At 38.0% G+C, this 15,487-nt stretch overlaps 1 protein-coding gene across 6 annotated transcripts in view; it reads right to left on the bottom strand.

Annotated features, from left to right (window-relative positions):
- mrtfab (myocardin related transcription factor Ab) overlaps positions 1-15,487 on the bottom strand; it is a 40,430-nt gene that overhangs the window by 22,738 nt on the left and 2,205 nt on the right. The window contains exon 1 of one of the 6 annotated variants that reach the window (XM_088323388.1): positions 11,046-11,451. The exons of the other annotated variants lie outside the window; for them this stretch is intronic. Within the exon in view, the coding sequence (XP_088179514.1) occupies positions 11,046-11,076 (31 nt within the window). The 5' untranslated portion in view covers positions 11,077-11,451. Of the gene's footprint in view, positions 1-11,045; positions 11,452-15,487 lie in introns of those variants that run through there. 6 annotated transcript variants of the gene reach the window in all.

The raw sequence follows: 15,487 nt of genomic DNA, 5'->3' as shown, positions 1-15,487 counted from the left end.
TTATTTCCTCGATTCATTGTGTCGCTTGATTTCTGTGTCACTCATCACGCACAAGCAGTGCAAGTCGGCAAGCATACCGGAGTGAGGTGGAGTGTGAACTATGGCTTTATTTTCAAAGGCTACGTTCCACTCGTGAAACATGATGGACACGGAGAAAACAGTTGACCCAAGTCCGCAAAAGTGTGGGAGCACTCTACAAAACACATAAGTTACTTGCATGCTTTGCAAAAGTGATATGGCACAGGAGCACCACGACGGTGAGGCAGCAATCAAAACCAAAACAAAGTCACAGACGAGGATGAAAGGAGCTCAGTAGGAGAGTTACAACATTGTTTTTATTTGTTCGTTATTTGCGTTTTTAAGAGTGGAAACGTGACCTTCGTCTCTGGTAGCTAGCTGATGTTAGCGTTTGCCTTTTAGCTGATTAATGACTGCGCGCGTGTGTGAGAGATACTTTTTATTTGAGTTAAATCATCTTAATCAGTGTTTAATTGTACTTTAAAAAAAAAAAAAAAAATAAACTTTCAGACAATGGTGGCAATTTTAAGCATCAAGTTTTAATTTTCCTGCAAAGTTCGAGTGATTAAGTGAGGAAACGCAACGTTAGTCTCTAGTCGCTCGCTTGACGGGCTAGCGTTTGCTCGATAGCTAAATAGTGACTGTGTGTGTGTGTGTGTGTGTGAGTGAGAAACTTTTTATTTCAGTGAAATGAAAGGATGAAGTTTATATTGGCACAGCAGAAAAAACAGTACCAACCACTAATTAACAAAAAGGCACAACAAATGATTTGCACCAAACACACACAAAAAATTATATATACAATATTATCAGAAACATGTTCCCAAAGGGAGAAGGCTTAAGCAGTGTTTAATTGTGCTTTATACAAAAAGCTCAACTTGCACACAATAGTGTTAATAAGTTTAAGATAAGGCATCAAGTTTTACTTTTCTGGCAAAGTCTGAGTGATTATTGGGTCCTTGTAAATTCTGCCATAATAATACTCATACTATACGTTCTTATCTCAATAGACAATAGCAAACAATGACAAGCTTCATGATGAGAAAGAGACATCATGCACACCACAACAAGCAGCTGTCATCACTGAGAGCATCCTCAACATGATCCTCATTGACATGCTCACATTTTTGCCTTGCAATGCAAAGTTTTCAAAGAAAAATATGAGTTAGGGAGCAAAGGGGATAGTAGTTACCTTTTGATTGTTAATGCTGAAAATCATGAAACTGGGTTTTCACAGTTGCATTTGTTTCTTGTTCCTAAAGCTCATGACCCTTTAAACGACAAAAATACCTATGTTTGCCCTTTTTAAAAGACTATCATCTTATTATACATTTGCAGGTGTGTACCATTGATTTGTATGTATTTTTGTCTATTAAGTTATTTGACAAACACTTGGAATGTTATTGTTGATGTGTGTCACTGGATTTTTTGATTTACATCAAAAGCTCATGTCCCTTAACAAAAGATGCATTTTTTTGCACTTTTTAACAAAAAGTATATATTTGCAGGTGTTTAACATATATTTGTATGTATTTTGTTTGTTATTTGACAAACGCTGCTTTTTTTAATATTATTGATGAATATTGTTGAACATTCTGCTTTGTGCACTATTTTCTTATTCTTCCACAACATTTCAATATTTGAATAAAGAAGTGGAAATCAATAATACGTTTTTTTTATACAATTCATCAAGTAATTGAAAAAAAATTAATCAATTATTAAAGTAATCGTTAGTTGCAGCCCTAAAATCGTTTTCATCCCTGTTGACAACACAGATTGAGCTCAACTCACAACATTGACTGTTTGCTGGTGCAAGAGGTTGAGACTTTTCAAACATTCCATGACAACTATGTGGCCTTGGAAGACATTCTTATCTTTTTCTTTGTTTGCTAAAAGCAGTATTTTGTATTGAAAGAAATGACCTGGGTTTTATTATGCTGCAGTGTCTGAAGGACTTCCTGCGTATTTGTAAATAAATCACTACGCCTCTCCTACAACTTTCAGCAGGCTAGAGACGAAAGACCCAACAGTAATCTCATCTTAAAGTAACAAATATCATTAACTATATATATATATATATATATATATATATATGTATATATATATGTATATATATATAAAATGATAAATCAAGATGAAAGTAAAGCAAATCACTTTTTAAAATTTAGAAAACTACTACAAACTGGGTGTAGTGGGATAAGTGACACATAGTACTGTGATTTATTGGTGGTCATTCCTTGATAAGATTAGGTATCATTGAATCTAAAACTACGTTGCTCATCAGAACAATCTATGATGTGTCTTGGCCACCACCATAAAGAAAGCATTTTAAAACTATTAAACACAACTCTCACCCAGAAATCACAAAGAAACATGATCAAAGAAATCCTGTATCCTAAAGTTTAAGGGGTCAAAAATGCAACAGTTGACGTAAGAATATTTATCCAGTGATGACTATCGGTAAAGTCGAGAAGAAATATTTTTTCCGTGGATTTTTTTTCAGGTTACAGAAAAATGTTAGAGACAAAAATCCTTTGTTTAGGTGCCTGTTAGTTTCCAAAAGAAGATGGAGGATTTGGTTTTTAACACTGAATTGTGGCCAGAAATCTTGAGATAACCTTTATTGCTCCTATGAGATAATGAGTAAAAACTGGTCTTCATTGAACACTCACATTAAATGAGTTTTCTATTCATTGATAAAATCAACAAAAATATTAAACAACAAAATACCCTAAAGGTCAAGTGTCAGTGTACCCTCAGTCCCACCATCTATTAACATTCCAGCTGAGAAAAAAAAGAGGGTGTTTTGCTCTATTATTTCCTGGTTTCCCCCTCTGGGTCTGCTTTGGAATTTACTAGCACTGTTTGTATTTGGCCGTGACCCAAAATGTCAAGTTGGGGATTTGTTTTTGTTGATCTGACATTTCTGGACTGGGAAGAAACAAACGTACAAGTAGACGAGCTTTTTACTTTTCGATTGAGGCGATTTATCAAATGAGGCACAAAGAACTTGGAAAGGTAAGAAACCAGGTTTTTGTGTATCTTATAATAATGTTAGTAAATTAAGCTAGACTTGCATTAAGTTCATTATTGTCATGGCATTGCTCAATAATTGTGTACTCTGTTATTTTCCCGAACAAAGAAACCCCAAACTTTCTATCTCCATAGGGTGGGTATCTTTGTGAAATGTCTGTTGTCTGTGCAGCCCATTGAGACTCCTTGTGATAAAGGGATTTACAAATAGACCCGACTTGACTTGCTATTGAGTCAAATCTATGTATGTTTGCAAAAATATGCTTTGTGAATCTGTAAATCCATACAGATGGCCTTTTTACTTTACCTAAAAAAAAACAGAGGATAGAGGAAAGATACGGTAGACCTTGGGATACGGCGTCCCAGCTTTATGACATTTTCACTTTTTGGTGTGGAATAAGATGTTTTATAATACTTTTAAAGTTTTTTCAGACTATAAAACCGCAAGCAAGTATCAATGAAAGCCAGTCTTTTGTGTTGGGTCTTGGAAAGTTCAAAAGTTCTTTGTGACGTCGGCCAGAATCGCAGCCTCCACATGTCCTCCATAAACGCAGACCAACAGGGGTCTACTTGCACACTGTTGAAGGACATAGCAGAGATCTAAAAAAGCGCTGAATAAAATCCAAAGGCAAAGGCCAGCTGGCAGCTGCTCCTACGTAATAACGTGAAGGTTCACTGTCGGACTGAAAAAGATTTAGCAGTTGTGAGCACATGGGAAATTCTGAAAGAAAGACAGAACGTCTGCGAGGGTTGTGTTCCGACCGCGGCCAGTTCGTCACATCTGTTACATAATTCCAACATCTGAAAGTCATTTGCATTGTGGCAAACCCCTTAACCTGCTGCCCTATTTGCAGCCATTTTTCCTTCCACTTGTTTTCGATTGAGTGCCACCAAAACGCTCTGCCAAAGGTGGCTGCAGCTAATTAGCGCCACTAGAAGTAATGACTATTGCATCTGTTCCAAAACAAAGAAGGCTTTGGGAATTGCTTGACAAAATGTTCTTTTATATACTTGTATGTGTGTGTTCGTTGTCATGTTTTTCTCCAAGTCCTCTTCCAACTCCTATTCCTGTCTGTGACATCTCGTAAAAAAAACCTGCACACTGACTTACTGAACTTGTTGACCAGATCATAATTAGACACAGAGCTCATTTCTAGTTTTTAAGTGTTGAAGCTGAGCTCTTAAGAAAAACCTCACTCTTTGGTGCCTGTGAAGTCCCCTAAAAACACCTGAGTAGGTCACGGCCTGGTTCTGAAAATAGCCCACTATTATTGATTTATTGTGATTTTCTGGAAAATGTAATTTCTAACTGCCATCAGAAATAATTGACATGACCAGTGTCTTTAAATACACGATCAATTATTCCAAAATTGTTCTTAAGTGAACTTATAAATTATTCAAGTTAATCACTCAGTTCCCTTATGCAAGGCAGATGTGTTAGTGGGTGACTGAGCCTACCTTAACCCTAATTTAGACCTGTTAATAACATAATAGTAACATACTGACAATATTTAACAAAATAGTAGTAACATGATAGGTTGTTATACTAGAAATGCATGATACTGGTAGCCTTCACACTAATCGGTTTCAAAAAAGTAGATCGCTTCAAAAAGGTCCCTGTGCTAAGGTCAAACACAGGCCACTGGTTGACTTTCCATTTTGATTTCATGCTGACTAACATTAATGATTACCATGTAATGCGTGCAGTAATTTTCTTATCTCAATGTACTTCCTCTGTAGACTGGTCACATACTACTAATAGCAGTAATCCAATAGTATTAAGCTTTATAAAAAAAAAAGGAACAGAACAATTGAAAACAAATCCTTCAACACTAGGTAACAGTTTTAAAACTGCTGGCTTTGTGGTGGCAATCCAACCTTTTGACATTTAGCGTGACTTAGGCGCCATAGATTATAATCACAAGTCACCTTAGCCTGTTGTTGTTTTCATTTTTCTTTCCTCAGGACGTGGCTCGGTGAATGAGTCACTCGAAAAGAGCAACAGGAGTTGCGGTAAGGCCGACTCTTGCTCTCTCCGACGTGCTAACGCTAAGTGCGCTGTGCTTGCGGTTTGCAGGTGAGTCACGGCGTAATAGCTGCTCTATTATTTAGAAACATTAGAAACATGAGGATGATTTGAGCACAAGACACAAAGTGTTGTAGCTGTGTGGCTATGCACTAATAGTTTTACGCAACATAAACTGGATATATAAGCCTTTGTTTCATAAAAGCAGCCTATTCACTGAATAAAACAAATCATTTTCATTCTTATGACTACGGCCCAGAATGACTAAACTCACCTACAATAAAGCTTTGTCAATGAATCTGTCGATTGTGAAAATAGTGGCAATACAGTTATTCCCTTGCTTGAACGTGTTTCAGCTTTCACAATATCGCTGTTTTCTGTATTCTGTTCTGCTAAACATAACCCAAATCTCTTGGTTAAAAATAAAGTGATTACAGGTACAGTATACGGTACTTCGATTTGCTAAATGAATGTTTGGGGCTGAAAAGGGACTTGTTTGGGTTTTATTGTAACAGAGTATTTAATTGTATAATAATAATAATAATAATAATAAAAAGATGTTTCTACTTGACGGACTTTGTTGTTCACATGTTCTTTTGGGAATATATTCCCCACGATAAACAAGGGTCCACTGTAGTACATCCAAAAGTATTTAAGTTACCATTCAAAATCAGTTATTCTCATAATTCAATTATCTATTATTACAGTGGGATCCATGATCAAAAATGCCAACAGAGGGAAGAAATGCCTCATTTGTTATTTGAAATCAATTATTTATGACATCATAAAAGAAAAACTGGCATGGAGAGCCACTGAACATTAAGATGATCTCGTGATAAACTTCATGAGCTAATTTGTGGAAATTTCTATTTCAGATTTCATAAAACATTTTTCCCCCTGGTGAATTATTCTTAGATTTTGCATAAAGGTAATGACATAACACAATTTGTGGGTGTTGGAAAGAAAGTCAAACATCTCTAATGTGGCTAGCACTCGTGAATGCATTAAGTGAAAAATGGTGGTTTGGTGTTTATACCAGTCAATTGTAGGAATGTACCAAAATCAAAATTTGGGGTCGAAACTGTAAAAATGTATCGTTTGGCTAAAATACGGAAAGAGTGAAACCAAAATAAATTATCATCATAATTACATTATTCTTTCGGAAGTCATTTTTTTGGTTTTACTTTTATGGTGCCGAAAAATGTCTGCATACGGGGTGTGGCTCAACATTTTTAAATGTGTCTAAACATCTATTTAAAATACCTGCCCTGACATGTGGTTAATTGCACAAATGATCAAGTACTATATACAAACTTGAGCCAACAATAACTTGCGACACACACAAGTCTGTTCAGGCAATTAAATACGTGTTTTGCTTTCACCATATGGATCGTGCATTACTTAACGCTTTGTTACCTGCAATGCCCAAGGCATATACTATTAAGAGTATGTATGTGGGTGTTTTTTGTTAGCGGCACGAGTGGGCTTGTTGTTGCTAGGAGCACAACCACTGATAAGATGCTTTCCTCAAGCTGTAAGGCAACCAATCTGATTTTGGCTGGTCCTTACCTTCTCGTTATCGAGCAGGATCTTCTATTATAACAACAAATCAAAGTGCGCAAAGATTGTGGACTGAGTGTGCGCAAGGGCTTGTTGAAATAGGACACTGTCGAGAAAGGAAGGTTAGCTGAGCTTGTAGGTGCATGTTTGTGTTCCCAAAATGACATGAGTTAAAGTAGTCTAGCGCAAGGGTGAGCAAACATTTTGAGTCAAGTGGACACATTGGGTTCAACACTTTGGCAGAGGGGCTGGGCCTAAAATCCGATACCTTGCGAGTAAAAACAGAAAAATGAATGTTTGCTTCATATATTTAGGGATACATATGTGTTCCATTTAATTTTCTATATTTATACCATTTCATCGAATTGGTTTTGTAAATCTCAGAATTAAACAAAATTCTTATCTCCCCCCCCTTTTTAGAACTAAATTTGATAATATGCTTTGAAAAAACTCAAAATGCAACAGGGCTAGCTCAAAAGGGTTATTTTATCGCATACCATTTGATAAATATGCTAATTTTAAAAGGTAATGTGTTTTATGGGTGCTGCATGGTGGGACAAACCAAGGGATAGTTAGAACAAGATTAGAACCAATAAAACAACACATATGTTTTAGTACTACTTTACTTACTATTATTTATAAATGATCAAAAATAGTCTTTCCCCAGTTTTTTAGGATCAAGTAACAGTATTGCTGCCCGTCAATGCTGAGGTATGGCTCATATCTGAAAAGCGGGTTGAGGTGTTACATCAAAAAAAAAAAAAAAAAAAAAAAAAAGGCGACCAGATGATAAAGGTGTTGTATCTCAGTTAGATCAGAAGGCTTCTCCTGCTACTGGTAACCATGGAACCTGGTGCTAACCGTTTCATGTGGGTGATCAAACCTCTACTCAAAAAATAGGCCTGCAGAGGGAACTCGACTTGCGTAAAACACACCACAAGAAGTGGTGCCTCTACAACCCAGATGGTCAAGGGATCCATGAACCTGGAATAAATTATCATATTGTCTTTGTTTCGCATGCCAGATTAAAAAGCCTGATGGGCCACATAAGGCCCGCAAGCTGTAGTTTACCCCTCACTGGCCTAGTGTATTTAGTGTATTGGTGCAATCCCATGTCAGTTGCTAAAGGGATGCGATTCCATAGAAAAGTACATTTATCAGACATTAATGCAGCTTTTGCAACAAGCTGATAAACACATGGTTCACGGTTCAGAGATCGCTTAACCGCATGGGTCGTCGGGGCACCAATGAGGACGCAACACAGGACAGCCTTCTCCACTGTTGACGGTCCCTGCCCTGTTCTTGGGTCGTGCCAAAGTTGGCACCAGTTCATTCCTTAATGTTGTCGACCAGTTCTTTTTCGGTCTTCCTCTCCTCCTGCCCCCTTGGATTGTGCCCTGGAGAATTATCTCGGTCGGTCTGGATGTGCCCTAAGATGGTGTTGTTTTGTTTGTCACATGGGGTAAGTAGCTGATGTCGAGAAGTGTCCTGTAGCATCGCATCTCCATGGCCTGGATTTTCTTTTAGTTTTGCTGTGAGAGTCCATGTCTCGCAAGCATAGAGGAAGATGGAAGTAACCAGCCCTTGCATGAGTCAGAGCTTGGATTTCAATGCTATGTTCTTGTCCCTCCAGATGGGTTTAAGTCTGGCAAGTGCGGCTTTGGTTTGAGCTATCCTGGCAATGATTTCTGAGTCTGACCACTCTTATGATTTGACAGCTCTAAGATATTTAAATTTGGTGACAGGTTCAAGCTCTCTGTGGTTGATGGTGATGTTTGTGGTAATACCTTCGAGATTGTTGGTCATTACTTTTGTTTTTTTCTTTTCTGATTTCCATTCCATTCTGGGTTGATGCTTTGTCCAAGTGATAGACCAGATCTCGGAGTTCCTGTTCGTCTCCTGACAATATCATTAGCAAAACGGAGGTTAGTGATGTTGTGTCCCCCAATACTGACAATACCTTCATGTTGTTCTTGAGCTTCGGACATGATCCTCTCCAAGAAGATGTTGAATGAAATTGGAGAGCGATGTAGCCTCGTCGCACACAGACTGTAGTTCGAGACTATGCTACTACGGTACAATTGATACATACCGCACTGTTGGCATTGGCATACAATGGTCTGAACTAGTTTCTGGCCCATGTTGTACTTCTGCATTGTTGCGCATGAAGAGGCTCGCCATACTCTGCCGAAGCCTTCTTGAAATAAAAGAAAAAGTAATAGAGGTTTTGCTGGTTTTGTTAAAACCTCTCACATAGGATTTGCAGATTCAAAATCTGCTCTTTCTTGCTCCTTCCCTCCCTGAAAACCTGCCTGTTCTTTGGTTAGGTTGTTTACAGCCTGTGGTTTCAGTCTGTTCAGTAGGACCTCTAGCAAAACTTTAGTTGCATGGCTGATGAGACTAACGGGACTGTAGTTGGAGCATAGTTGAAGTGTTAATTAATTTGGTAGCATAATAACTAGCAATTTTGTCCATACAGATGGCCACTGTCCTGTCTGCCCGATCTTTATGCAAATCTTTGTCAAAATGTCAGTGGTTTTGCTCACCAACCATTTCGTATGAGTTCTGATGGGATATTATCGATCCCTGGAGACTTTCCGTTCTTCAGTGAGTTACCTCTACCTCTTCTCTGAGGATATAAGTCCCGGAATTCTTGAGGACCTCAGGGTCTCCCTGTGTCGGGTGGTTGTAGACTTTTGGGCAGTAATTTGTCCATCTACTCTTGATCTCTTTTTTTCAGTTAGCTTATTCCCCGTCTCATCCTGAATGCTGCTGACTTTTGCCTGTTTTGTTTGTATGATGTATTATACAATTTGAAAGGCTTTCTTTGAATTGTTATTGTTGAGGCACTCTTCTGTTAACATTGGTCTTCGATCATTTCTCCTTTGCTTCCATCAAGTTTTTTCTAATTTTCTTGTTAGCTGGTTTATACTTGGCTGCTCCTCCAGGGTTGTTCCTTTTCTTCTTCATTCACTGTTGGAGAATGTTATTTGTGACGGCTTTATCTTCTTCCAGTGTTTTCCTACAATTTCTTTTGCAGCTTACCCGGACCAAAACCAAGTGAAAATATAGTACAAATCGGAAGACCTCAACAAAGTTATTTTTGTTGTGTAGATTATGACTTCACCTTGGCATTGAAATGAGGACACACCAGCTGGAAGGTTCTGCTATAAGAATGTTTGCCTTTTAACCGACACTAAATCTTATTAAGCTGCCGTTACTTAATTGTGGTCTCCATTGACATTTTTCCCCCCAGACAAATCATCTTTTAGGTCAAGGTACGGAACTATTTTCCAAATCCAGAGAGTTCTGTGTGGTTCTCTGCTCCTGGCAGCCCTACCAACTGTTACATAAGAATGGTTCCCTAAAATGACGCGCTCATCCCGTCTACGAATCTCACTTAAGGAGCTGACGCTGTTTGAAACTTTAATGTGCAAGGACGAAAATCGCTCATTACATAACATCCCCATGTCAGCTGGGACCCATCCCTTGTAATTATGCAAAAGGTGGGGAGAAAAGGAGGAGATCCTTATCCATCTTTGTTTACATGCAGTGACAATGTGGGCGACCGAGCAAAGTGAAGGAATTTGAACATCAAATTTTAAGTGTCTATCCTGAACTTAATAGAGCTTTACAAGAAGTTCCAAACTTAAAAGTGCCATGGGTAAGAACATTAAAATATCAGATTACTGCTCTGCTTAAATTGCAAAATGGAACAATGTGTTCTCAGGGACCTCATTGTTTACACCAAGAGTGGCCAAACTACATTTTTCAGTACTTGATATTTTTATTTTATCGATCAAGATTCTTACCCAACTTCACACAAGAAAACAAAACCCAGTGCATATTATCTAATTTGGTGCTTAAAAGGGGACGTATATCACTTTGCATTCATTCACAATATTTATTATTTATAAACAAATATGAGATTAAATATAATGTGTACATGTATATGTCTTCATGTATATGTATGTGTGTTTATATATACATAATAAATTATGCATTTGATAAGAATGGATAGGCCTACATCATCCATTTTCCTGATGTACTGCTAGGGTATCGAATTAAAAAGACTCTGTATCGGCATATAAAAAATATCCAATACATCAATCATTTCTTTCTCCCTCCTGGCCTGGCACTGCTGCAATTTTTTTTACTAACTCAAAAGGTTTACTGTATACTTTACTTTAAAATAAAAGCCACTAGTAAACACCACAAAATTCATATACGAGTTCTTTAAGTAAAAAAACAAAAAGCAAAGCACAAGTCATTACTCTAAATTGTATGTATGCATGCAAGCGCTTCCACCACACCCGCTCTCAGCCAACCGATTCAAATTCAATTCTCCTGAATAACTTTTCCAGCACTCCTATTATTGCCAAAAACAAACAACAGTCATTGACATTACCTGACACGATAGTCATATCCCTCTGGACCATGCCGAAAGGAAGCGTCAACCTCCGGGAGAGATCAAAACTTCATATTTCCAATGCAATGTGTGGAGAGTGGGGGAAAAAGGGCACAACTACAGCAGCAGTGTTGCAGGAAAGTTATGCTCAATGTAAGTCTACAAGTTGCATTCCCTTTCTGAGGACTGTCTACAAGTGGGTGCATGCCCCGGCAGAGAGGGCGTGTGTAGGTCCGGAGGGGACGAAGAGGTCCACCAATCAGTCTCCGTTTCTAAACACCGTCAACTTCACCCTTTTTGTGTCAGTTTTTATTACTAACACTTCACAAGGATATATCAAACCTTTATATCAAATTAACACTTTAAAGAAAAAAAAATCTCTTCTCCACATGTCTTGCATACGCTCTTGCTTTTCATTCTCCCTCGCTTTCCTTCAGTTCCCACAGTTATGCAATCATGACATTTCAGAAACCCCGCCCCTGTGCTCCTCCGCGTCCTTCTCATTGCGTTACTGTGCAACGCACGGTCCTACACACTCCGCAGCTTCTGCGACTTATTATTATTATGATGATCACGTTGTCATCTGAGTAAATGAGCAGCATTGATTAAAAAGGAAATGAGAAAAACAAAGGGCTGTTATCTTTTTTTCCTGGAAAACATGTCACATATGTTGATTTACTAGGGCTGGGCAATTAATAGAGTTAATATGATTCATTTGCCATTTTAGAAAAGGACGCTTGGAAAATTTGCCAAATCGAGGGAAGGGATTCAAGAGTTGAGGATAATTATAAGCTTTTCACAGTTAGCAAAACTATGTATTAAGTTTTCCAAAAAATACAAAGCATTTAACAACGTAATTGCAATTTTTGCACAAGCTATTGATGTTGAATTTTCACTAACAACTATTTGAAGTATGTTAATATTGTCTGTACTTTTTTCACAAGATGCTTTCTGATATAAAACGTAATTACCGTATTTTCCGCACTATAGGGCGCACCAGCTTATAGGGCGCACTCCCAAAAAATAGCTTTTGGTCCTATATCTTCCATAGATAAGGCGCACCGGATTATAAGGCGCTACAATGGGAACGTCGACAAAACAGTCAGATGATTCAGTCAAACTTATTACCCCCTTAACATTCCCAAAGCTTGCAAAGAAGCAAATACGTGTCGTAGACACGTGCGGATGCGGTGTCCGTACGATGTCACTCAAATGCATCGTTTCAAATATCATTCGGAAGGTTAAAGTCTAGGGATTCAAGAAATGCCAACCATTCCTTAGTTTCTATTTTCTTTTTCGCTCGCAAGTTTACTGTGCATATGACAATAAACACATGGAATTGAGTTTAATTCACTCAACTCATCACAGCAACATCAAGATCGTTCTAAAACAAGATACTGGGAAACTATAAAGCCGCATAGCTCACCTAAGTTCTCACGTTCGATAATGATACGCAACCATGGTTTTCTTACAACCGTGAGTGAAGTAAATCCAGGAGAGTAAAATATTTACAAATATAGAGTAATGAAACATGTTTCTTTATGGCGTACTTTAGCAAGCTTGCTATTCACAGTCATCTTTTTCGGCCAATTGCAGGGTTTGTTTTGGCCCTCTAGCCTATCCGAGGCTCCGAATAACTTCAGCCAATAGCGATCAATTTAACTGATGATTGACACATCTTTTTCGGCCAATTGCAGGGTTTGTTTTGGCCCTCTAGCCTATCCGAGGCTCCGAATAACTTCAGCCAATAGCGATCGACTTAACTGATGATTGACACATCTTTTTCGGCCAATTGCAGGGTTTGTTTTGGCCCTCTAGCCTATCCGAGGCTCCGAATAACTTCAGCCAATAGCGATCGATTCAAATGATGATTGACACATTGGTTAGCCAATGAAACGTCGGTATATAAATCCCAGCATACACCGCGGACTACTCCACGTTCGGGGGAAAATCTAGTCGGCGGCTGTTGCGTAAGTTGCGAGACCTTGCGACTTAATATTGAGCCATATATAAGGCGCACTGTATTATAAGGCGCATGGTCAGCTTTGGAACAAAAATTAAGACTTTTAGGTGCGCCTTATAGTGCGGAAAATACGGTAAGTATGTTGGTTTAGGTTTATCATTTTGTTTAAAATTGATCAAAATCCTTCCACTTTTCTTTTCATTTCAAATAAGTTTTTATTTTTTATTGTATTTATTTAGATTTCTATATAAATAATTAATAAAATATATACAATGTGAATTTGTTTATTTATTTATTTTTATTAAAAATAATTTAATGAGTGAAACTATCCGGAATTACTCCAAACATATATATTTGTTAGTTGGGGGGGGGGGGGGGTGTCTTATTGCCACGCACTTACTATCCACACCAAGTGTCACCAACCTTTTTGAAGCCGAGAGCTACTGTTTTGTTACTAATTATCCCAAAGGACTACCAGTTTAATATGAATTTACAAGAATCACAAGTTATTACGTTAGTACCATGTTACGATTATGTTATCACCAGGTTGTAATTATTAGACGTAAGGGTTAAAATAGGCTATGTCAACCACAAAAACATTTTACTTATACAAGAGCCCTGAGTGATTGAAACCATTAGCTAATTTTGAAAATAATGCTGAAAGAATTTATCGTTAAACTAAAGACACTGATCAAGTGAAGGAGGTTAAAAATCAAATTTCATATAAAAACAATGACCCATCTATGGTGAGCTATTTTAAGAACCGGTCTGCCGACGCCTCGGGTCTTCTTTGTTGCTACCTGGTGTCCACGGTGACCATGTTGATGAACCCTGGTCTAAAGGACAGATACTTGTGCAATGAATGTGATGACATAACTGTGTGAGTTTTAAAGCTTTGATTAACTTTCTGGGGCATTCTGCTTTTGTCTCCAGGCCAACACTTACAGAATGTGTGAGCACATGCAGCATCTTCAAGTGCGAACATTTGCAAGGATGCTTGCTGCAACACGTCTGCCGGAATGAAGTCATAAACTAGCCAATTGGAATGGAGGTTCTCGGCAGCGGGAGTGGTATCCGGAGGCTATCTTAATGTGAATGTCGCCTTGGGATATTTCTTTGATAAACTTTGATACAATGCGATCAAATGCTTTTCAAATATCCCACTCCACTATTTCACAAATCAAAGCTTTCCCAAATTCCATCTGTCCTGAGTAATAGCAGAATGTGGATGCAGCATCCGCCACAACTGGAACTCCCCATAATGTGGCAACTCATTTACGGATGTAACTTTGCTTCATCTCCCTCAAAGACAATTACGCAGTACTTCAAACCGCATTATCACTGTTCTGCGGGTAACAATGGTTGACTCATGAGGACTGTTGTGGCATAAATGGTCTAATATGGATCAATGCAGCAAGACGAAAAGGAATACATAAAAACCCAGAATACAACAATCCATTCTCAGAGTTGGGTTCACCATGTGACATTTCTGTATAGCAGGGGACATATAAACCTATGATAATGCTTAGCAACGGCATTCGGAACCTCACTATTCCAAATAAAAACATTAGTATAACAAAATTGTATTTAGTATGTACAGCTTGTATGGATAACACAGGTATAGAATTGAAAAACCTTACAGATGTGTGTAAATATGGAGGAAACATTTGTTATTTTGGACATGACTTGTGCTGGTCGAGTTGAATAACGGATGGCAGCAGAGATATTCTTGCTTTAATCACCTTCTTATTTTAAATAATAGTCTTGATCGTCGATTGATTACCGCTATGCAATTTAACGATGGTAGTTATTTGTTTGCACTCTTTGGATTTCCTGATAATCGCAAGCTTTGTTTCCATGGTTATCATGTTTCTACTTCTTCCTTTAGCATTACTGCAAACATTGACCCATGGCAAATAAAGGCAGTATCGAAAGGACAGTATTGTAATGGCCGACTCGCTAAATCTTTATGAACCACATGAGATTCTGGACCAAATAAAGAGAAAGGCATTGTGGGAAATAGTTCATTCATTGGCGTCAATAGCAACCAGTGTTTTATAAGATGACGACCAATAGCAGACAGCAACAAAAATAACCAGCATTACTTTTCAATCCACTGTAAGAGGACGTTAGTCCTAAGAAAGAAACATATCAAGTACAGAGGCATCTTCATGCACTCTATTCAAATGACCTCACTCACATGCACACAAAACTTGTCCCCTGTCTTTAAACAACTTCTGGCAGAAGTAAACGGTCCACTGACAAACGGACAAAATGTACAAACACTGCAACGTTTACCTTTGGGTTCTGGCATTTTCTTTTAAAATATTCAATCCTAAATAAAAGTTTTATTACATGCATTCAGTCATGTTCAACGTCGCAAAAGAAGACGTTTCAATTTTCAAACAAATCTATAAATCTGTGTAAGCATCATCAAAATGACCCATGTAACAAATTAACATTCTTGGTTGTAAAACTA

The sequence above is a fragment of the Urocampus carinirostris genome, chromosome 19 (assembly GCF_059441175.1).
Source record: "Urocampus carinirostris isolate Australia breed hairy pipefish chromosome 19, RoL_Ucar_1.0, whole genome shotgun sequence".
Classification (NCBI taxonomy): domain Eukaryota; kingdom Metazoa; phylum Chordata; class Actinopteri; order Syngnathiformes; family Syngnathidae; genus Urocampus; species Urocampus carinirostris.
Note: the sequence above shows the minus strand (reverse complement) of the source record. Positions and strands in the feature narration are given on the sequence as shown.